The sequence below is a fragment of the Lissotriton helveticus genome, chromosome 10 (assembly GCF_964261635.1).
Source record: "Lissotriton helveticus chromosome 10, aLisHel1.1, whole genome shotgun sequence".
NCBI classification, from domain to species: Eukaryota; Metazoa; Chordata; class Amphibia; order Caudata; family Salamandridae; genus Lissotriton; species Lissotriton helveticus.
In genome coordinates, this window is record NC_136071.1 from 295,840,212 (window position 1) to 295,865,054 (window position 24,843).

General features: G+C 41.1%; 1 protein-coding gene across 1 annotated transcript in view; it reads right to left on the bottom strand.

The window, feature by feature from the left end:
- Window positions 1-24,843, bottom strand: part of LOC144784001 (uncharacterized) — a 1,599,281-nt gene that overhangs the window by 191,184 nt on the left and 1,383,254 nt on the right. Inside the window, exon 26 of the mRNA XM_078662713.1 lies at window positions 14,143-14,256. Within this exon, the coding sequence (XP_078518839.1) occupies window positions 14,143-14,256 (114 nt within the window). The remainder of the gene's footprint in view (window positions 1-14,142; window positions 14,257-24,843) is intronic.

A 24,843-nucleotide genomic window follows, 5' to 3' on the forward strand; every position in this document is an offset into this window, starting at 1 on the left:
AGGCTGAGCTCTCAGGTTAAGCTGCCATCTTTGACTCAGGCAAGCTCCGCCCCCAAATTTGCAGTTATAGTTCCCTGAGAAAAATATACCTTATGCCGCGGCAATGCACCGCTTATGCTATATTTGTATTAGTGAAATGTTAGGCTAACTTTACCGTCACTTTTACATTTGTTTTTTTTCAGTGGCTATATAATTTTTTTTTTTAATTTACTGAAAAAAAACCTAGGTTATAAGGACGTTATAGTTAGGGATTAGCATTAAAAAAATCTTACAAATTCACAGAAAAAAACTAAAGGTTACAGGGATGTTACAGTTAGGAAGTAGTGTGTAAGAGGCCGGTGTGGCTGCAGGATCAATTTCTAGCAGTATCTCTCCGCCACTTCAGCATTTCTGCCTCTGAGTCAGAGGACGCTGACGTCTGCGGTAACACATTATCTGGGGACCGCAAGGATTCCGTACCAGATGGGAAGGGCACCGTGGGGTGAGTGGAGTTCATGTCTGATCCGTAGCTGTCTCTGTCAGTTAGCTTTCACAGAAGGCATTTGAAATAAAGCAACAGGGGTGCTTTGCTGTATTTACGGCTAGAGCACAGTTTGAGCAACAAATTTATGTTGAATGAACTATTTCAAGACTGGAGGATATCCAATATTACGGATTGTTACATTATGAATGAACCATGTCAAAAAAAGTGCAGAGTCAGCTAGAGATCTCTTCAATGAGGAGAGCGATGATATTGATGAAGGCAATATGACAGGTGTGGCAAACGCCTCAAACAAGGAAAAGACTGTGAAGCAGTTATTAATGCAATATGAGAAACTTTTGAAGAAGGAAATAAACAGAGTTTGGGAGGTTATGTCCATGGAAAATATGTTGAAGTGGGCAGAGTGGCACGAGGTTTGAGAATACTCATTGGCCACACCTACCAAACTCCTAACCCCAATTTGTTTGAAGAATGGTCTCAGCTAATGGCCACAACATGTAAACACATGATGAGTCTCTTATGCAAATATGCTAACATCAAATTAAAGGAGGCTATGGTGGACATTGCCTAACTGAAGGATATCCTAAGCAAACATCAGGATCAAGACAAAATATGTAATTTCACTACCTTGATGGAGAACAGGCTTGAGGATGAGATGAAAGCAAAAATATTTGAGAAGTTCCTACTTGACAAGCAAGATTATGCCAATGGATGGGTCCTCACATGTGCCAGAAATTTTGATGGTGCTTTCAGGCAATTCCAACAGGTAGGTGTCATAAGAAAGCACCCACTATACACGGACAAGACACGCTTTAATAACACATTTATCACTTGTACCAATCATTTTGTGGCTTATGTTTTAACGTGTCCATGTGATTGGAGCTATGTAGGAAGCACTATCTGCCCTGTGAAGAAAAGTGTTTTGGACCATTATAGACCAATAAAAAATATGGATGTGACTTATCCACTGGCTAGACGCTCGGCGAATGTACATAACCAGAATGCTGACCTTCTATCTTATTTTGGTATTTGGAAGAGATAGGGAGAATATGCCTAGAATACTGGGATCTGAATACATTGTTCTGCTCAGGAGTAAATCCTGGGAGGCCTGAATGAGGATGAGGAACTACATGTAGATATCGGCCGATATTGCATAGGATAAGTGCAGACTGCCTTCTCTTCCTCATAGATAGTGTACTATTTTATTCCTCTCTGTACATATACATATTTGCATTCATTACAGAGCTATATGTTGTTGTTTGCTACTTTTTCAGCTACATATTTGCAAATTGTCTTTACTCTGAGTACTCTCCTCTATCTCCCACACATCTTATAGATCCACCAATGTGTCAACATATATAACCTGAGGAGAGCCTTATGCTTTCCTTTCTGTTTATCATTTTATAATTTCAAGTTCTCCTATACTATTTGATTAAGTATGATTCATAGAGATCACATCCTAATAGCTTTGAAATAATTCACTTATAAACACTGGGTGCTGACAATTTCTGAATCTATTGAAATATGGGCTTGAGCTAGGGCTTAATGTGTGTAAGCCACTTGGCTAACATATATGTTGTCAATAATATAATTTTGTATTTTTGAATTGCATTTTGTGTGCTAAAATGTTAACTAGCTGCTATATATATGCTGTTTGATACTCTGATCACTTGCCTTTAATTGCCCTTCTGGGTCTTTCTATCTGCAATGTTACAGATTACCTAACATTTATTTTAGGCCTGTGTAGTTGAATGATGTGTTATTGGATATATTGCTTTATCTACTTACTTTGAGAAAGTGCCATCTTTCTTGCCTTGGTATGCCCCCACTGTTTTTCTGAACTGCTGATGCGCTTGACTGAGTGTGCCCTGGGCCCCTGCCAATCAGGTACCCAGGGCCTGTGTTCCTTCCCTAAAGAGAAAAGCTATGCTGAAACAAAATACCCAATTGGCACCTCTGGCCACCTGTCAGTCCCTAGTAAATGGTACCCTAGGTACCCAGGGCATGATGACCAGAGGAGACCCCTGAGGGCTGCAGCACTTATTGTGCCACCCTCAGGGGCCCTGTACCCTGGCACCCACACACTACCTTTGCAGGCTGAGTGCCTAAGTACAGAACTAAAACAAGAGTCGACATGGCGCACATCCCTGTGTGCCATCCCCACAGAATCCACTGCCCTGGCATACTTCAGTCACCCCTCTAGCTGGGTGCCCTATGCCAGAGGTGAGGGCACTGGGGCATGAACCCTGTGCCCCTACAGTACCCAGGGCCATTCCTGGGCACTGTAAGTGCAGTGATGCCATTTAACAGTATCTGGTGCTGGGAGGTCGTCATTACGAACTCCACAGCACCATAATGGCTACACTGAAGACTGAGAAGTTTGGTACCAAACTTCTCAGCACATTAAACCCGCACTGATGCCGGTGTGGGATTTAATGTAAAATGCACGAGAGGGCATCTTAGAGATGCCCCCCAAAACCCGAACCTACAATCCACATCTGGGCTGAGTGGCTGCAAAGGCTGCCACACAGCACACATGTTGCTGGACCCCTGGGTGGAGAGCCCCCCGCTCACCTGGGCTTGCAACAATGCACATCCTGGGCGAGGTGATTTGTCTCCTCCCCCAGGATGGACAGGGGGAAGCTTCATAGGCATACTGCCTCTGAGAGCTTCTCCAGACCATTTGCTGTCCCCAGCAACTGGCCCCCCACCCGTTCTACCCCCACTCTGGCGGGAAGACTAGTGGGAAAAACTACGTCAGGAAGGAGGGTGTGCCAACCTTTGCCAACCCCACCCCTCAGGTGGAGGAGGCAAGGTGAAGCACGACCCCGGGCTCTGGCCATCTTGTAGATGGGGAGCCCTGCCCAATCCCAGCTAGCCTCCTGCCCCCCTCTCACAGGAGAGGAGCAGGCTAGGGGGTGTCCTCACCCCAGAACAGGGACCCATTGGTCCCTGCCCTTGCCCTACCTGTAACGCCCCTAAATTTAGTATTTAGGGGCTCCCTGAACCTTCCTTCCTCAGATCCCTAAATCAAAAGAAGAAAGAAGATCAAGAAGAAGAAGACCCGCCGAGCAGCTGCTAACAACAGGACAACAACAACTGACTTGGCCCCAGCCCTACCGGCCTGTTGATCCTGGAACCTGCTCCTGCCTAATCCCGGTGACCTCCGCGGACAGCAACCTTGGGACACTCAGAGGACCTGCCTGCCATGACCCTCTCGAAGATTGAGACTTCCATCAGCAGAGGCTCTGCTGCAACAACCCACCTGGTGCCCACCAGGAAACTCCGGACCAGCCCACTCTGCACCAGCCGAGCCCGGGCCAGGCCAATCCAAACCAAGACCACGAGGACGTCCCCCCGGCAACTGGGACCTGAAGTCCAGTGCCCAAAGACCCTCCTCGACGAACCAGACGACGCCAGCAGACTCAGAACCAGGGCCCCCCTAACCGCAACCAGCCGAGGCTAAGCTTTTACGACCCCCAAAGACACCCCTGCACCCGGCTCCCCGCGGCCCCCTGTGCCTCCCTTTGGGGTACCTACCTGTGCACCAAGATCCCAGCTTACCTCTCCAAGTGCTGGTCGCCCCTGGGGAGTCACCGTCCCCGAGCCTGCAGCCTTTGTTCCTTTTTCAAGATCCTCATTGGATAACATTGAGCGCCCGATGGCTCAAAATCACCCTGCACCCAGCCGCTCGAGTGCCGCTGGATGTGACCTCTCTGTCCTATCTTACTTCCCTCCTTGCCCTGAGCAAGTGACCAGAAGCCCAGCTCCACAACCGCGTGGCCTTCTAGCCAGCCGCTACCAACCAAAGGCCCCCCTTCCCTCATTGGATAACATTGGGCCTACCTACCTCTGCACCCGGCCCCTGTGCCGCTGCGGCTGAACTAACTGTACTCACTTGACCCTGGGGGACCCCTGAGCCTACGCCCAGAACCCTAACTTCACCAACCAATTACTCACCTGGAAACCAGTCATTCACTTCCCTGCCATTGGATAACATTGACTCGAAAATTTTCTGTGTGAAGTTTTGAAAACTGAAAATATTCCTATAAAATCAGCCAAAGTCCGAACTCAAAAATACTCACCTGTGATCAGGAGAGAAGTCAGTACTGTACCTTTCAGACCAGCACTGAACCGCAAAAGTAATCCCTGGCGGGTTTACTAGTAACCTGTATTTTCTCCATAGGCCCCCATTGCCTGTTTTTCTATGAAATTTCTTCTAAGTGTCTACTTTTGAAAACTGCAAATATTCTTTAAAAATCGTACGAAATATTGAAACGCAATTACCTACCTGTTTTGAGTTAAGCCCCCAGTGCTGGCCATAGGAGACTAGTGCTGTGTTACAAAAGTACTTTACCTGTAACCTGAATTTCTTCACATTGGATAACATTGTCAGAATCACTTTGAAAAGTTTCCAAGTGTGAACTTTTAAAACAGCTTTATATTCAGGAAAATTCATCACAGTACCTAAAACGTTTTTGCTAATCTGGTTTCAGCTTAGACCCCAGGACTGAATCTAAGATCTAGTCCTGGACCTACCAAAGTACCATAAAGTAATCAACTGTACTTTCCTATGAAAAACCCATTGATCTCAATGCTAGAGCGTGTTTCAGGACTGTGTTGCTTATTATCTATCCTGTAATTATTGTCTGTGCAAACTTATTGCTCCTCTGCAAAGTATTTACATGAGAGTACTCGTACCTTGAAAAGAATATTTTTATAACTGTTGGTTCTAAACAATATCTGAGGATATAACAACAATTGGCCTGGAGTTGAGTTCTTGAGTGTGTGAAACCTTTTGCTGACTGAGTGTGCACAACAAATGCTTTACACTGTCCTCTGGTACTGTCTTACTGCTCGACCAAACTACCACTTTGGAGAGTAAGGTCAGTTCTGACTTTAATCTCTGTTATACCTCTGGGGTTGGTGGACTCTATACACACTGTACTTCCTTCTAGTCCAGTATATATAGAGCCACTTTCTCACACTTACCCTTTGCTTTACCTTTTTACTTCCGTAATAAGCAAATTACAAATATATCCCAGCAACTGTGTAGAAAATAATCTCACTGCTAATATCACGTAAAACTTGTCTGTCTTCCATGATTGTTTGGAGCCTGTACAACCTATGTGACATCTTTTTTTTATTTTTACAGTATGCCTAGCAAGCCCTTCCTTTTGTTTTATATGGTGGTAGGGCACAATGTTTAAAAAGTGTGGCCATAAAGAAGCCCGAGGTTGGGTGTAAAGCGTTGCCGGAATACATTTCTTTTGGAAAACTCAACTGTGGAGTGTGAGGTTTCCTTGAGGCGGCCTGGTAGCCCTGCGGTCTTTGACAAAAACGGACCCAAACTGCTGCATGCAAAAGGTATTTACTTAAACCATTGAAACACCATGCACCGCCATGACGCGTTTCGGCCCCATAAAGGCCTTGATTTCATGACGCTGTCAGGAAGAGCCAACACATTTAATGTGCAAGTAGTAAACATCACGTGATTATTGGGCCAATAGACATCGAAAACATACGACAATATAACAATGCCTGAATGCATAATAGTCAACTGGTCTACAGATAATAATTCAAATTATTGAATTATCAGGACATATAATTTAAATAGCCGTGCAAAAATTGCAATAGTGCAAATTCAACATGTGCAAAAATAGGCAGATTGAATCTATCCCCATAGTGGAGCCGGAAGCACCAATGGTATATAATCCCCGGGAAAAACGGTAAAGTGCAAATTGCCTTATTGATCCTCATACCCAACTGGCAAAACGGATGTCCTAAGTGTTGTCTATAATAAACTGTGCAAAATACTAGCAATAGTGCAAAACAATACCGCCCAATGCAATTGTACAATTGTCATATATATATCCCAACAATCCTGTTGTGAAGAAACCCGAGCCGTTTGCAATGGCGGGCTGTGGCGGGGTCGTGAACCCCTAAAGATCCAAACCAAAGTTGTCTCCTCAATCGATAAAAAACAACATGCCATGTACACACAGAATCATTATGTGTAATTATTTATTCAGCAATGTCACTCTACGTGTTTCGGTACGTCCGCACCTTGACCACGAGTAATGTGAATGCACAAAACAGCGTTTTTTAAAATTAACCATGTGACACACCACCGTGTCAACAGTAAAGACAGACTTAATCACGGTATGCATTTTACGATCTTAACAGTGAATACAAACAAACACATTTTACAAGTGTTATTATACCATAATCACCTTATCTTAGTTAATACATGTTTGTACAATAACATCTTAGTGTGCAGGCTTACTGTAAGTATATTTCTCTGTCACAGCGCAAACCAGTGCATTTTTAGTCTCAATGACCGGTGCAAGCTTTTTGAAATCAATAAAGTTTTGAATGCTGAAAACTTTATTGGGGACTACAACATACCTGTGTACTAGTTATACTGCCCCTGTGGGCTAGTAGTCACATAGGAGTATTCTTGCTGGTATTAGCCCCAATGACTTAAATGCAAACAAATCCCCATGTGGACTAGTCTTGACCTTGTGGGGGATGTATGACGGTACAACGCGTGGTATTACCACGCGTACCGTTACGACGCGTCTTTTACAACGCAAGTCGTTACCACGACATGCGCTGTAGGGGTGCGGACTTAGGAATAGTTAAATTTACTATTCCAACACCAGCCTACGTACAGTAGGGAAGGTGTTGGAATAGTAAATCTACTATTCCTTATCCTTGAGCGCCCTCCAGCGCAAGTCGTGGTTACGACTTGCGTTGTAAAAGACGCGTTATAACGGTACTGCGGGGTAACATCCACGTTGTAAAGGATGTTTCCCCCTGTGGGCATGTTGAGTCCAATTACATCTCAAATGACATCACTGTTGACATCACTGATGACATCATCCAGTCAATGTGAGCATTTTTAAAATGTTTATGAGTGTTAAATATATATATAGGGGTATTGATGAATCAGTGGGTGTATGAGTGCCTGTATGGATGAGTTAGTGGGTATGTAACTGATTGTATAAGTGAGTAATTAGGTGTCTCAACGAATGTATGAGTGAGTGACTAGGTTTTGCGAATATCTGCATCAGTCTGTAAGATGATGTATAAGTGGCTGTATGGGTTGGGGAGTGGGTATGTGAGTGGCTGTATGGGTGATTGATTAGTTGACTGAGTATCTGTATGGGTATGAGTCAGTGACTGTATGGGTTAGTGAGTACATAAGTGAAGGTCTGTATAGGTGAATGAGTGTATACATTGCTGTGTCAGTGAGTGAATGGATGTCTCAGTGGTATATGAGTGAGTACTGGATATATGAAAGGCAGTATAGATGAGTGTTGCAGTGAGTGACTGTATGTGTGAGTGAGGGATTGTGACAGTGGCTGTATGTGTGAGCATGTGCTTGAGTCAGTGACTGTATAGGTGAGTGAGTATGTGTTAGTATCTGTATGAATAGGTGAGTGGATGTGTGTACAACTGTATAGGTGAGTAAACGGCTGAGTGATTGACTCGATAGGTGAGTGGATAGGTATATGAGTAGCTCTATGAGTGATTGACAGTGTGTGAGTGGCTGTATGGGTGTTTTGAGTTGATATATCAGTGCCTGTATTAGTGAGTAAGTTGGTGTAGAAGTGGCTGCATGGGTAACTGAGTAGATGTGTGTGGAGACCTATGAATCAGTGAATGGGTGTGTAAATATTGGTATGGGTGTGTCGAAGGTTTTGAGATTGGTAGTATGGAAATTAGAGTGGATTATATAGCGGTGTGAGTGGGTGCATCAGAGATTCTGTGAATGTCATCAGTGATTTCATCAATGATATCATTTGAGATGTCATCAGTGATGTCATCAGTAATATCACTGACCATGTCATGAGTGATGTTATATGTGAGGCCATAAGCAGGCATTGCTGGGTGCGAGTTATAGTTGGCTCATCTAACTATAACTGCTGATTGCACCGGTTTTGTACGAGTGAAATGTCAGCCTAAGTATAACCTCCCTGTAACCTTTGTTTTTTTCCGGTGAATTTCTAAGGTTATTTTAATTATATTTCCTAACTATAACGTCCCTGTAACCTTTGTTTTTTCAGTGAATTTCTAAGGTTTCTTTTATTCTAATTCCTAACTATAACGTCCCTGTAATCTTTGTTTTTTTTCAGTGAATTTCTATTTTTTAATAGTAGTCACATTTGCAGAGTGGTGGAGATAGGGGGTAGGGCCGACCGGTTCTCAGGAATTCTGCTGTGTAGGATTTACAGGAGGTACCAGGAGGGCTTCTTGGTCCTCAATGTCCCTCATGGGAAAAGAGGACTTAATCCCCCAACCAGTAGTGCACCAGTAGTCGTGCTTGCAGAGTGGTGGAGAAAGAGGGCATGGCCTCTGAAGACCTCTTAGCAATGCTGCTTTGTGGGACTTACTGGAGGTAACAGGAGGGTTAGTTGGCTCCAAGGATGTCCTTTGGGGACAACTACTCCTCCTGTTACCTCCAGTGAGTCCCACACAGTAGGATTGCTAAGACCTGGTAGGAGGCCACACCCCCTTCCTCCAATACTCTGCAAACATGCCTCCTGGCATACTACTAGTAATCCCCTTGGTTATTGAGGGTCCTTGGTAGCAAACTACCCCTCCTGTTACCCACACAGTGGGTTTGTTGAGAGGTTTTTGACAGCCATGTCCTCTTTCTCCACCACTCTGCAAATGCGCCTCCTGGTGCACTACTATTTGGGGGATGAAGTTCCCTTGGCTCTTGAGGGACCTTCGGGGACCCTAAAATGCCTAGGAGTGGGTGTGGCTGGGGACGTAGAGGTCCCGACTCCCGGGACCCATTAAGGCAATGGAGGGGGTTCTGCATGGCCCCCTACAATTATTTTTATAAATCCCTGGGGCCGTGATAGTCCCAGGGGTACAGAAAAGCCTTAGGAGAGGGGCTTTGTGGTCTCCCTGGAGGGGGGCTTCGAGGTCTCTTTCCAATTAAAACAACATCAGCTTGCCCTGTGACAGTCCCTGGGCCAAGATTGGCCATGAGGAGGGGGCCGCATGCACCCCTCCCCATTTTCTACATATAAAGAAGCCCCCAAGACCTGACTCATCCAGGGACTAATGTTTAAACAAGCATGAGATACTGCGCTTGTTTTTTAAACAAAATGTGCCATGAATTCAGAAAATTTTCACAATTGTGCTGCAAAATTGTTTTCAAAAAATGCTTTTTTACTCTGACCCCTGCACCAGGGCTATGGGGTCAGGGTATTCCTACTCTACCATCTTTTCTCCATTTGTATGATTTATGATTTTCTGTTGAGGCAGAGTCCCAAGATGGCTGCCTTTTCTTTCTAGCTGAAGTGTTGTCAGTCAATAAGATCTCTGCATGAGATTGGTAATATTTGTGGAGGATCTGCATCCCTAGATATACACATTTGGTTTCCTTTTATGATCTCAAGAACTACTGAACAGTTATACACCAAATAACAAAAAGTTTTTTTTCTGGACCTAAAGCTATCTTTCTGCCAAAGTTAGTGTTTCTTTATCCCTCGAATTGGGCTGTAGTCATGGCTATAATCTCTATGGGAATGAACATGGGAAATGCACTTTTTTTACCTCCCCTTTTTCCAGGACCATGCTTGACGGATCAACCTGAAACGTTCCTTGCACAACTAGAATCAGGAGAGCACTATTGTTTGGGGAAAATGTTGTGAAGATTCGTCAAATGGCATCAAAGTCATAAGCAAGTCAAAAATGCTTCTCCTATGGACAGTATGTCCTAACTATAACTACATACTGTTGACTGCCAGTAGGTAATATGTGCACCTGACCGATGGGTGTGTCAGCATATAGAGAAAACATCAAACTCCCATCAAAGTGCCCCAATCTTCTCAATACAAAAAAGGAGCGGACGCTTGGTGAAAAAACTGCAGCAATGCAATGTACTTCAGGTTTATTTGCATGCTACCAAAACCATCTAATGCGTTTCGGCTGTCCTACAGCCTTGCTCACAGATAGTGAGGTGCCACTTTGCTATCATATTTACACATCGTGCCATATGACCTTATTATGGTCAATGCAAACAGACTTACAGTGAAGTTCACAGCACCGTGGTCATGCATATCAAAGTAAATTGTGCACAAAGTAATTTCAGTCAATAAAATAAAATTCAATGTTAAATCAATTCCGTTCAAATTCGTAATACATTCTAGGAAATTATATGGTTATGTACAACTTCAATAATGACAATAACAGGGTTGAAAAACTCAATCGAGTCCAAGTGGAAAGACTGCTTTGCATTTTTAAATGGACAGTGCACATATTATATTTAATTGAGCTAAACTTCAATGTATCCACAATTCCCTTCTGACATGTGATGTACCTATAGGACTCATTCGACATTAATTAAAATCAAAATGACTATTTAAAGGCAGATCAATCGAGCCCAAGTTGGCAGACTGCTTTTACATACTTAAAGTGAACTGTGCACTTAGTATATTTAATTGAGTGAAATTTCAATTCATCCACAATTGTCTTATGACATTGTCTGTGCATACAGGGCTTGCTTAATACTAATTAAGGTCAAAATGCATTGGAAAAGCATTACATAACAGGGTTGGTGTCAAAATAACTTCGTCAAGCCCAAGTAGGCAAAACCTCTGTCATTGCCTATAATGCTCAAACAACATATATATCTCCATTAACATCAGAGAGGCATAAGATTTTCTAGAAAATCACTGCTAAAACATTAATAAAACATAAACAGGTAAAACATACAGCCCTAATGGGCATCATCCTGCTTTGAGGTCAGTGAATTTAGCTAGTATGATCAATTGGCATGCAAGTGCGCCTAATATTCTTCCTTACTGCATAATGCAATGTTTGTGATCAAATTCACCACCCCAAAAATTCCACCATATATCTTTTGATGACTTATCCTTTCCTTATTGCTGAATGTCCCGGTTGCCTATTCTGCAATTATGGTTCCTGTAACCAAAGCTCTACCGTCCTGCCTCCGCTCAGTGGTAGCAGTGCCCTGACTGTTGAACAATCTCAGAATATTGATCTAGCACATCAATTGATTTTGCAGGTTCTTCATGCAGTAGATGTGCTGCTTACATCAAAAAGAACTCAACACCTCATGAATGCCAGGCTAACACGTTATGAATTAATTTTGATTGCATCACATATTACTATAAAGCGTTGCGTCACCTTGAACCCCACCACACTGCTTCCCAAAAACAAAACTAGATGCTGGAGGATGATGGTTTCCATGATTTCGTACTGGCCACTGAATTCCATACCATGGTGCGACCTGATTTGCAAGATACCCTACTATCTGATGCTGATTTTTCCATTGATGGCTCCAGTTTGAGGGACCACCAGGAAACATTGTAAGCCCTGTATGCTGTTGGCACTGCATAAACACATGCTGAAGGGGCTCGATTGTCCAATATCAAAAGCGCAGTAGCAGCAGAATTAATTGCCTAAACAAATGATGCTATACAGCAAAAAACATGAAGTTTAACATTTACATAGATAGCAAATATTCGTTTGGGGTTACCCTCGGTTTTGGGCAGTTATGGGCAATGAGAGGGTTTCTTACTTCAGCTGGATATGAAATACATAATGCTGAATTATTGTATACCCATGTGCGAGCTCTCTTGTTGCCATCTAAGATTACTAATGTTAAATGTGCAGCTCACACCTCATCAAACGATTATATGTTATTAGGTTATGTGTTTGTAGATTGACAGGCAAGGGACCTAGCCTTTTCAGGATGTGCATTAAATATTGTTGCTAAAACATCTTCACGTAATGAATGCACCTTTCAAAACAAGAAATCCCTATGCTTCTTCTATGATAAATTAGCAACATCAGAACAACATTAAATCATTCCATCCCAAAAAGTCACACGACTGCCTACAAGCCCTTCTTAATCGATAGCCTTCAATTCAATCCAAGGAAAAGCGCTCTTTAAGAAATGTCTTTCCCTATATCCTAAAAAAGTGGCCAAAATACACCAATTCTCATAAATCCTCGCTTAACTTGAAAGTTCTGCCAAACTATCCCCCTGTATCAAATCTATCTTGGCTAGGAAAAGCAATAGAACACATCATTTCAAAGCTACTAAACAATTGCGGATTTTCATAAATGTCACAGCATCAAACCAGCAAATCTAAAGATCCTGGATATTATGCAACATATTTTGGATAAAAGGTAGTCCTGCCTGCTTATACCTTTGGAATTACTAGCATCCTTTGATACTGTGGACCACCTTAAATCTTTGCATAAATTTAAACTTTGTAAGGGCGTCAAAGACTTAGAACTAAGGCCCAAATGTTTGAAGCATTTTTTAGGTCGCAAATAGCCCAATTTCTTTTTTCCAATCACAAATTTTTATTGTACACACCAGAAATAGTGATTCAGCAATAAGTTACCGAATAGCAATGTGGGTTTGCAACCAAAAGCAGAATCACTATTTGAAATGGCGTCCATTCCAAATAGGGAACCTGAATGCTATATACTAATGTTTTGCAACTGAAATGCAGTTGCAAAACATTTATACTTTACCAACAACTCAAAGTTGGTGGTAACCCATTCGCAAATTGTAAGGGGTCCCTTTAGAGTGCCTTCCCTTTTGATAATGTTCCCAAAAATATTTTATAAGATCAGGCAGTGGTTCAATGGCCTACTCTTAAAAAATATAAATATAACATCCATTTTATTTTCATGCATACCATTTTCCTTTAAGGAAAACAGGCTGCTTTGAAAAAAACATTGCTTTATTTAAACGCAATGACAGACATCGTGGTCTGCTGACCCCAGCAGGCCACCATCTCTGTGATTGCAGCAAATCCTAGCGGGTAACAAATTGTGACCTACCTCATTAATATTTATGAGGTAGGTCCCTTTGCGACCCACTGTGAATCACTAATCAGGAAATAATGGTCAAATATCACTTTGGTCCATTAGTAATAGCGATTACCAAATAGTGAGTCACAAAAGATTTGGTAATCGCTATTACTAATGTTAGCACATCTGGCCTGAAATTGGTTCTCAAACTTCTTCTCCAAAAGGTAACAAGTGGTCACTGCTTATTGAGCTACCACCTCAGAATAGATGTAGGACAATTCTGGCCTCTATACCATCAAGGAGGGAGAAGGTGCCCCTGATTATGAAGGAGAGATTATTACCTCCGTTGTGTATGTGTAAGGTACTCAGGTTTTTAGGTGTCAGGTGCAAAATGATGTCAGTGTACACAGTATGTGTGACTTTACTCAGGCTTTTCTGGGTGCCAAGGATGTTTTATGTGCATGTGCCCTGCTGTGGCAAGGACTTATAAATACAGTTTTAGAGGCTGATAGGTACCCAGTCCGCCTTCATGACTGTACTTCTTTATGGGGAGCATACCTGATGAAGGGTTTCCTAGATCAGCAATCATGTATTGTTGTTGTTTTCATTGGCAATGCCCTTGAATTGTACTTCACATCTGGACTAGGAAATCTGCATGGTCCTGTTCACACTAGCACTATTCAGACAAGCATAGTAAGAGTACCACCCAAAGGGGTTGAGTTGTGCCTTAGTGTAGAAACCAAGACTACATGAATTGATGAATGAGATATATTTAAACAATTGAAGCTACTGGATAAGACCACACATATATAATTAGACACTGCAGACATGTAAATATGAAATACTTTGTCAGGTTCTCCTGGTTTGGCTGATGGCCCTGCAGTGGCGAATAACTCCTGACTATCTCCTTTGCCGTTTGATTGCATGTGCTTTTTCTTTTGAGCTGGTTCATCAATGCCCTGGAATATAGAAAAGTTAAAATACTTAGACAGGTATGTAAAGGTTTAATGCTTCTAGTTTCCTATCAATAGTTGTGTCATCTTCATTTAAAATACTTTAGTTCAATTACAAACCTTAAATAGTTGTACAGAAAAACATACAATAACAAACAATTCATTGTCATAGTAATAACAAAGTGTATCATAACATAGGGGTGTCAGACAAAGACAAACCTCACAAAGAATTTATCTCAGAGCACAGTCCAGAGACAAAAACCTAAAAACCAGGTTGATCTGTAATCTAAATCTAACAATATAACCGGTACATCTAGTATTGAAGAGGGACTCTAACAATAAAACCTGTACATCTAGTTTTGAAGAGGGTACCCCCATGCCCAAACATAAGAATATAATAGTCAAACAACTCAACAAACTGCATACAGCACAAATAACATTCCAATAACATTTCAAAAAGATATCATAAGGTGCATTCATAATATAAACTAATATGTACATAATAAATGGTAATACATATACTTTAAATAAAACATCAATTCAATGGCCCCTGTGTGTGCTAGTACGAATTCAACTATTTACCTTTCATCTTTCTAAGTAAGCAAACAATGCTCAAAAATCTGTTCAGGACAAAAGCAATAAAGGGCACAGTATTGGTTGAAAAAAATGTAATTGCTGGTTGAAACGTGCGGAACCCTAAGGTAAGATAGAGATCAAATCCATTTGTGTCTGGGTTTCGCATACATTGGACAAACAAATGTTCAATATTTTCAGCAGCACTATATTGACTACTTTCATAACTCCCTTTTCCTGGAGACCCAAGCTTTAGAGCCGTAATACAGGTCAGGTGTTGTTACCTACTCGTGGATGTGCTCCCCTCATTGTCTGGTCACTTCTCTGCAGTCATCTTAATATGGGTTAAAATCTCACTCAGCTGGGTCAATGAGCAGCTCCCCATCAAGTTGGGTGATGTTTTAGGGTTATCTATAAGTGCCAGCAATGGGTCTGTAAACAATATCTAAAATATCTATGACTGTAGTGTGGCCAACAATGTTGCCTACCCAACATTAAACATCTTAGATAATGATCTGGAGCTTTTGTCCTATAAACTCAAGCTTATTCTTATGGGTGACTTTGATGTACAAGTTACTTACCTTCAGTAATGCCTTATCTGATAAGGACATAGGGCCAGATGCATCAAGCATCCATTTAGCAATTCCTTATTAGCGAAAAATAAGGAATCGCTAATAAGAAATAGCAAAATGGAATGCATCAAGCAATCACTACACAAATAGCGATTCCTTAGAATTCCTTAATTGTGACTCGCAAATTGCGAGTCACAATTAATGAATACCTCCCCATTCATTCCTATGGGCCCAGAGGCCCATAGGAATGAATGGAAAGTCATTCTCAATTTGCGTTTCTCAATTAGAGAATCGCAAATTGAGAATGCAATTTCAAGGGTGCCAGGGTGTCAAAAGGACACCCTGTTGCACCCCTGAAATTGATCTGTGCACATATGTTGCACACACACATGCCCTAAGGGCATGTGTGTGCGCAACATGAAACTTTGAAATATGCACAAAAGTGCATTTTTCAAAGTTTTTGCAAATTACCATGAAGTTGTACTTCGTGGTAATTTGCGTGCCCTATTAGCGAATTCGCTATTTTTTAAACTTTCATGCATTGCTTTTAAGGAATCTCAATTTGAGATTCCTTAAATGCAAACAATCGCAATTTAGCGAATTCTCTATTTGCGATTTTTGCATTTGGGATGATGCATCCCAAATGCAAAAATACCACTCGCAAAGGGCCAGATTCTCAGAATCTGGCCCTTTGCGAGCGGATTTGAGCTTGATGCATCTGGCCCATAGTCTAGCCACAGATTATTTACCTTAGAATTCTCCACACGTGCCCTTTCTTGATGTACTGATGTCAGTTTCATAAGTGACTAATTTCCACGCCAAAATGAGGAGCCACCGTAGAAGCTGGCTATGGAAACAGTGTGCCAAAAATATAGATACATCTTTGAATTAACCACTACAGGTGGTAACATACTATATAATGAATCAACCACCACAAGTGGTAATGTACTATAAAATCATTTCAAGAAATGGATCTTGCAGATAAGAAGAAAACAATTTGGAGAATGGAGAGGATGGGTGGGTCAGTAAGAAGCCTGTGGCTAGACTATCCGCCTGATTCATCAAGCTAAATTGCACTCGCAAAGGGCAAGATTCTCAGAATCTTACCTTTTGTGGGTGCAATTTTTGCATTTGGGATTCATCATCCCAAATGCAAAATTCGCTATTTAAGAATTCGCACATTTGCGAAGAATTGAATTTAAGGAATCTCTATTTGAGATTCCTTAAATGCAATTCATGAAGCATTTTAAAATTGCGAAATTGCAATTTTGGGCCGCTATTTACCGAGAGGTCAGACCTCTCGGTAAATAGCAAAAACTTAGAAAAATGCATTTAAATGCATTTTTCTAAGTTGCATGTTACACACACACATGTCCTTTGGACATGTGTGTGCGCAACACCAATTTAGATTACATTTCAGGGGTGCTACAGGGTGTCCTTTGGACACCCCTGCACCCTTGAAATCGCATCCTTATTTGCGATTAGCTAATTGCTATTCGCAAATAAGGAATAACTCCCCATTCATTCCTATGGGCCTACAGGCATGGGGAGTTATTCCTTATTAGCGATTAGCAATTAGCTAATCGCAAATAAGGAACATGTAGGAATCGCAATATTTATTGCAATTCCTACATGAATCCCGTTTTGCAAGTCCTTAATAGCGATTCGTTATGAATCGCTATTAGGGGCTCGCAAAACGGGAGAATGATGAATCAGGCTGTATGTCTCTACAAGATAAGGTGTTACTGAAGGTAAGTAAATATTATTTATTGTTTGATTAATAAAATCATTACAATCACATAACAAAAAACTTGTATAATTTAAAACACGAGTACGACAGTAATTAAAATACAATCTCCATAAAATGCTGGAATGACCATTTGTGCAACATTATTATATGCAAGTTTGATGTGCAAAATGAGATTTACGGTGTTCCATTTCAGTTTAAGCTAAAACAATTTGTATGTGAGAAATAAAGTGACACTAACCGCAGCCTCAATCAACCTCCTTTCCTTAGCTAATTAGGCTTGCTAAGACAGTACGAAATCCAACTTTGTGTGCAAAGATGCAGCACGATAGTACAAATTGTACGTTATCTACAATGTAAAATATCAGATGGCTTTTTTTTTTTAGGATAATAATTTAACAAAATGTAATTTGCTTTTGTGTGTGCAAAATTCCTATCTTAACAATTGCAGTTAAAATTAAGACTTTGTTGCAAATTGTAAAATGGGCTGAACCTACAATGTAAAATATTTTGTATCCTTTTGAATTCTTTAAGAATGAAACTTCTCAACAGCGACTAAGTGACAATGGTTGGCTCCTTAAGGCCTCTGGAAATGATAACCATCAGTCACTGAGTCCTTCCTGTTTGTCTTAAATTTTTAGTCTTTGAGCAATTGTGCTCAGGAATTCTACCACTTGGCGGTTCAGTTGTGCATCTTCTCTGGAGCAGCAAGCAATTACCACTTGCCTACAGGTGTCTATTTCTTTGACATTGAAAAGCGGTCTCAGCAGTGCCCTTCACTTTTGTGACAGCTCCTGAAATCTGCATATCAGGTGGACAATGGTGTCTATCTACTCCGCACATAACCAGCAATGAAATGACAAGGGGTGCTTCCATGGTGAAGATGGAGAGTTGATGGTAGAATGCCAAGATGATATCGCAGATATTCCACATTTATGTTTTTGGAGAAGCCGATCCCTAAGTAGCTTTGGGTAGTTGACTTTATGTAGCTTTGTATTGTGAACCATCCATGTGCCCTTACGGATAGTGCTGATTTGTCCATCAGCAGGGAGGCTCCTTTGGCAGATTTGTTCATCAATTTTTTCAAAACATTTGTGAGTCCCTGAGGTCTTACAAATCAAGCTGTTACAGGGTGTCTTCCTGGCAACGCCCTTTTTAGATGATAGTTCTAGCCATAAGTGGGTATTTAATGTCCTAGGTTAATTTTGTCTGAGTTTTTTTTTTGCAGAGTTTAATATCGCGCGAACTTGACCTGAACTGCATCAGGTATCAGAGGCTTTACATAGCACCAGTTACGTTACATGAGGACGCACATTCATTTTTGTTAGGCACGGGGAGATTAAGTGGTTTGCCCAGAATCACAGGATGTTTTGGCGTTGTTACCAAGACTTGAACCCAGATCCCCAGGTCCGAGGTCGAGCGCCTTAGCCGTTAGGGCAACTCCTCTCCCCAAGGAGTTTATGCCAGCATTTGACATATGAATCCTTGCAGGCCAGCGTTTGTCTCTGGATGCCAAATTTGAGTCTTAGATGGGCTGGGGATGTGTAATTTGACAGATTAAAAATCATTTCAGGGCTTTGGTGACCGTGCTGTCTATATCGGCTGTGTCTCTCCCTCTCATGGCCTCTCTTCCATATGTAATCACCAGTATCAGTTTTGCCTGCATCACTTGGATCAGCGAAAAAAGGCTGGTACCAGCGATCCAGTTTTAAATATTTTTCAGAGCCACCGCAGTCACTATTCCCTTTCTTTTGATAAACTCTCTTTGGGCAGCAAATGATCCTTTGCTATCTATGGTGATTACTAGGTATTTATATTCTAAGACGGCTTCCAATAGTTGTTTGGCCAGATACCATTGATGGGTTATTTTACGCCTCTGCTGATTCAAACTCATGACTTTAGATTTGTCAAGATTTAGAGTCAACAACTCGTTCTCCTCTTAGAAGCTTTGTGGTTCATCTAACAGATGTTGAAGCCTGAATGGTGTGCCGCTGATGAGGATAAGATTGTTTGCATATAACAGGTGTGAGAAGATATGTCCCCCCATCTTTGAAGAGTGCGAGTTGCATTTATCAAGTCTTGCTAACAAATCTGCCATGAAGAGATTGAAGAGTGTTGTGGGTACACAGCCCTGTTTCAGCCCCTGTATGGTCGGAATCTTTTTTGTGAAATGATCTCCTGCTCCCCTCTTTACTTGAATTCATGTAACTGTGTGTAGGAGGATTAGTTATTTCAGGAGAAGAGGTGGAATGTTTCATTTTGATAATTTACTTCATAGTTTGTTTTAGTTTATCCTTTCAAAGGCTGAGCTGTAATCTATGAGGGAAACATATAGTGGTTGCTTAGTTGCAACAGGAGAGTCAATCAACAGGGAGAAGGTTAATATGTTGATAAAAGACCCTGCATGTTTACGGAAGCCTGTTTCATTCAAAGGGATATTTTGTTTTCCATTGCCCAGTTTGTTAATTCATTCAATAGTATCCTGTCATAATACTTGGTGTTTCAGGGCTACCAGTCTGTAGTTTTTGGGCTCGTTCCTGTCTCCTTTTTGTAAATTGGAGAGATAATTGTTCAAATACAGGTTACAATACTTCTGTCCAATACTCCCGGTCTAATTTGAACATGAGTAGAGGTATCATGGTTGGTCCTGGGGTGCCCTCTCTTCTTCCTTTAGATATTCTTTCAGTAATTTGGTTGGAAGTAATGGCAAAGGGTTCCTGATCAATGTGTGTTATATCCATTCTCCATGATTCAGAATTTTCCTTTTTTTTAGTATAAGTGATGTCTCCACAGAGAGCTTTGTTGTAATGAGCATCAAAAAAGTTGTCCAATCTTGTTCTGTTAGGTGAGAGTTGATACACTGATTTGCTGGGTTTCATAATTTGTTAATCATGTGCCAGAATCAAGCATTATTATTAGTTTCGATGTCATGTAATAATCTAAACGACAGATTCTCGTCAGTTTCTTTTTTAAGTTGCCAAATTATTTTCTTTGGAGTTTCCACACTACTTTTGAAATGCTTAATAGAAGCATTTTCGGAGATTGCCAGACTCCCTTGTTTCTGATTCACTGAGTTGTTTTGGCATGGGCCTTTTTTTCCTATGGAGGTCTCACCCAGTGCGTTTCTGAAGCATTCCCCGCTTGTGAGTGTATCTGATTCTTCCTCTTGTTCGTCTTTCAGAAGTATCTTTGCCGAGACTATTCATTTTTCTGGGTACTGCGTTACGCAGTTAGGTCTTTTCTTGTTATAGGTAATGACAGGACATGAAGAATTTACAGGCTGCATTATAGCAGAAACTTGCAAATACACATTGATCACTTGTGGGAGTGGTCACAATGATCAGTCACTCCTATATGATAATCGCCCACTTGATGAAACAGTGGAAGCAATGCAAATGTGTAATCAAGTGTTGTACTTAATAATGTGTTATGGAAAGTCACAGCCGGGGACAGTCCCCCAAAAATCATCCATTTATAGCACAGAAACCTAGGTGTACTAATCTTACTAAAACTTTTTTTCACAGTCTTAGTTTGTTTTTCCTAGTTGATCCTGACTTGAGGGGGGATATGCTGTGCCAAAGCATGAACTTCCAATGTGTCTTCTTCATTAGTTGTGCCCAGGGTATGCAGATTAAAATCTCCTGTGATTATAAGGTTCGAAATTCGCTTTTCCCTCAAAATCCTCTTCTATTTGATTTACCTGGCCTTGTCTTGTGGATGCAGATATACATTTATTATCATCAAATGGAGGGATTCAGATGACCCTTGTATCATCAATTTTAGAGCTTGTATTACATTAGGTGGTGCTAGCTTAATTGATAGCTCTTTAACTGAGTGCATGTTCTTGATAGAGGTTTAAATAGTTAGTCCTTCTATGGAATGAGCAAATTTGGCTAACTTGACTGCTAGTGAATGGTATAACTAAAACCCTGTACCCTGGCTGGTCCAGCCGCGTTTCTTATAAAATAATAGGGTCCTTTATTTCAAGTTTAGAGTTGGCACTCTCCCGTTAGGAGTAACTGTATCTAAGTGGAAGTCCCATGCTCATTTATCCCCCTTTTGCGCATGCTGCCCAGCCAGGCCAGAGACGGTGGCACATGTTCTTTTTGAGTGCCCAGACTATATCCACCCAAGGAGATACTGGTTGAAACCCCTCTTCAAACGTTTGGGAACACGTATCCATTCGATGGCTCTCCGTATTTTACTGACTGATACCTCCCCTCTTATAGTCTGTGGTGTCTCCAAATTTTTAAAACGTTTTTGGTTGATTCGTTGCAACAGATTGTCCATTTCGGTTTAATCCCCTTTTAGCTAATTTATTTCAGGGGGATCCCTATAATTTTATCTTCTTAAAAATGTATGACATATCTGTAGTTTTTTGTAATGTTGTTTTTATAATGTATGTTATGCTTGTAAGATGTCTTTGCATATCGAATAAAGCTCTCAACCAACTTATAAAATAATAAGATCAAAAGTGTGGAAATATTGAAGGAAATTGGTGTCTGCTATCTTATTCCCCAGCTCATTTAAGTCCCAGAAGAGCCTCATGATGTTATTTGCTTTTGCTGAAGTCTTATCAGCTTGTCAGAGGTATTTGCTTTGGTTGTTTATTATCTTGGCTAGCCAACCCCAGTCATGAGGTGCAGTATGTACCTCAGCTTTCCCTCCAGGTCCTGTTTTTACAGATTCCCTTGAACGTGTTGGGGATTCAACTGCGTGCTCTCCTTCACACAGAGGATGTTTTTTGCTAAATGCGTTCATGACTGGTTTCAGAGTGATCCTTTGATCTAGCCAGCAGAGGTTCTAGGTATCATGGTTTGTAGTATGGTATTAATTTCATTCCCCAGGCGCTTAGGTGTTCTTGTTTGTTTAATATCATTTTGGCTATGTCAGTTGATGCACAGACAGCTTTGGTTGCCTCGTTACCCAAGTAGGTATTCGGTTCTTCAAATTCAATGGATTCCAAATCTCTTGACCTTAGATCCTCAAAGCTACTGATTGTCCTTAGTCATAGGATGTCCTCCCTGCTTACTGTGCCCTTTCTCTAGGTTCTTGAGGAGTTCCTGGCTGAAGTATACTGAATAATGCTCTTTCTCAGTAACTGGTCCTGGATATTGTTGGGTGGTTGGTTCCAACCCTGAATTTCTTTTTATAGTTTTGTGTTTGTATTGTTTGTTGCTTACTGGGGATCTCCCCCATGTTCTGCTCTCTCAAATTGGGGAAGCACTAGGTCAGAGTGTACTGCACCTTAATCTCTCCTCGTAGCTGTTTCTGGATTTTGCTGGATGGTTGATTCCTTGCCCCTGGTTTCATCTGGAGGTCCTATATTTGCCCTTTTAGTTTCTTGTGGGGATAGTTCTGCCCTGTTTTCTACTCTCTTGTCTAGGAGCAGTTGAATAAGGTCCACCTCTTGATCAACGATTATTGATTTATCCTCTAATGGCCCCAGTGGTCGATCTACTGCAAATTGAGTTGTTGGGCCGCTGTTAAAGTATGCTGCTATGTCAGTCTTCTTTTTCCATCGTTCCTTTTCTGCCTTCTTTATTGTTTAGAGTCTGGGGGGTCAGTTATCCTGGAAGTTCCCTGATTAGCCAAGGTTGTGCTGCCCGTGGTCGCCTTCCTCTCAGACTGGAGATTCATCAGCTCTTTGAATATTCAGTTTAATAAGTTGTTGGGGACTTGATCCTTTAAGGTATTCACTTCGGGTCCTTCTCCTGAATTTGTATTAGGGCTTCCTTTGTTATTCTCCCTGCTCTCTTGGCCTGAAGGTTGGACTGTCATCCCTTGGGATTCAAATGCCAGTCATGTATATGTGGATTTGGTTGCTTTTCTTAGGTCGTCCGGGAGTTTCCCCGTTGCCGGGAGCGTTGATAGTTTGTCTACACTAGCTACACAGGTGCAGCTTGCCTGCATAAGCAGAGCCTCATTTTGGGCACGCCTAATCAAATTGTTAAGGTTGGCCAATTTGGTGTCAATGTTGAAGGCATATATTGACAGTGAGTTTAAAATTGATATTTGTTAATCCATTTTGTCGGATTGATATTGTCGTGCATTAACTGACATTTGCATTGTGTTTAATAATGAAATCCATACATTGTCTGTTCCAATTGTGCTATCCTGTTTGGTGCTGTTTTGAGTGTCCTGGTTATTTTTTCCTGCATACTTCTGAAAGTTGCGGAGCGTAAGAAGCTCCGCATTCTTGTGTTGTTAAATAAGATATATCTAAAAATGTCTACACTGAAATCCGGGGTGCAAGGTAACTTGAGCCATAAATTCTTGGTGGGGGATTTACTGTGAGAGGCATTCCCTGGAGATGAGGACCTAATCTATGTTGGTACCAGGCGAGATTTGGAATTCTTTAGGTCCATTTCCACCAGTCTACTTGGAGATTAGAGTCGGCTGATTTCCTCTGTGGTTTTCTAACGGTAGATACCTCCTTCTTTTTGAGAATATCTCTTTTTTACTTTTTTAGTGGAAGATTTTGAATAAAGCATATTGTAGAAACATTCACTGCTGCCAGAAGGTCAGAGAACGATAGAAACATGTAATCTAGTTGCATAGCAGCAACAATAATTCACAGTTGATAAATAATAAACCATAAATATTATATTGCACATCTTCCCAATTCCACCTTTTACTTTAAACTAAATTCTTTCTACTCCAAAGCATCACATAGACTGCAGAACTTATCATATGAACTAGATCTCAGAGCTTATCTTCTTTCCAGTTCTTTGATTCTATTTACTGCTAGTCACCTCAGCTGGAATGTTGGAATTATTCCTGATCTCCAATTTTGCAGAATAATTTATCTTGCAATCAAAACAAGAATATATATTATTTTTCTTTGCAAAAGACCCATTTTTATGTCCAATGAATAGCCGAGCAGTGCAGTCTGAGTGTCTATAGACTGAGTTAACTCTAAAACGTGAAGGCAATATAATTTGATCTCTTTCCAATATGATCAATACCCGGGCAGCTTCAAATTACCTGGGTCCATGTCCCCGCCCTCTCCTGCTTACATCAAAAAACAGTTGGATAACATTTCCAGGTTTATTCTTTGTAAATACACAGGCGTTCTATAAACCAGCCATTTGGAGAAAAATTGCATTTGCCTAAAATTCACCCCTTTTATCAAAGTTAAATTAAATTCATTAATCTTATTCCATACATTAGTGGAAACAGCAGTAATTTCTTTAGCATGCCCTCTTGTTTCGTACTTTCTCATAAACCATTACACTTTTATTTTGCCTCAATATCAAAACCCATCCACTGATAGATCCTTTATTTCTGTGTTCCAGCAATTCCTTAGCTAACTCCTGTCTTGCCTGTATTCTGTATACATCTAAATCCCTCCGAAAACCTCTGATTAAAATAAGGGGCCACTGGAGTATATTTTTGTGCATCCTAATCCCCGGTTTTATATCTACCCATACCTTCCATGATTCTCTGATTACATTCACACTTTAAGGCAAAACATTTCCCTAAAAGGGGTCTTTCCCCCATATAAACATCCATTAGGTGAGTTAAACCATTAATCATTGGAATTTCACAATGCTTGAATATCTGAGCCTTCCGTTTAACATATCACTGCAAATTCTTATATCTAACTTTATGGGGGGGTTTTGATAAGTTAAGAAAACCCCTTAATATCAGATTCCTGAAAAAATAATTGCCCAAAACAATATTGAATCCGTAGCTATT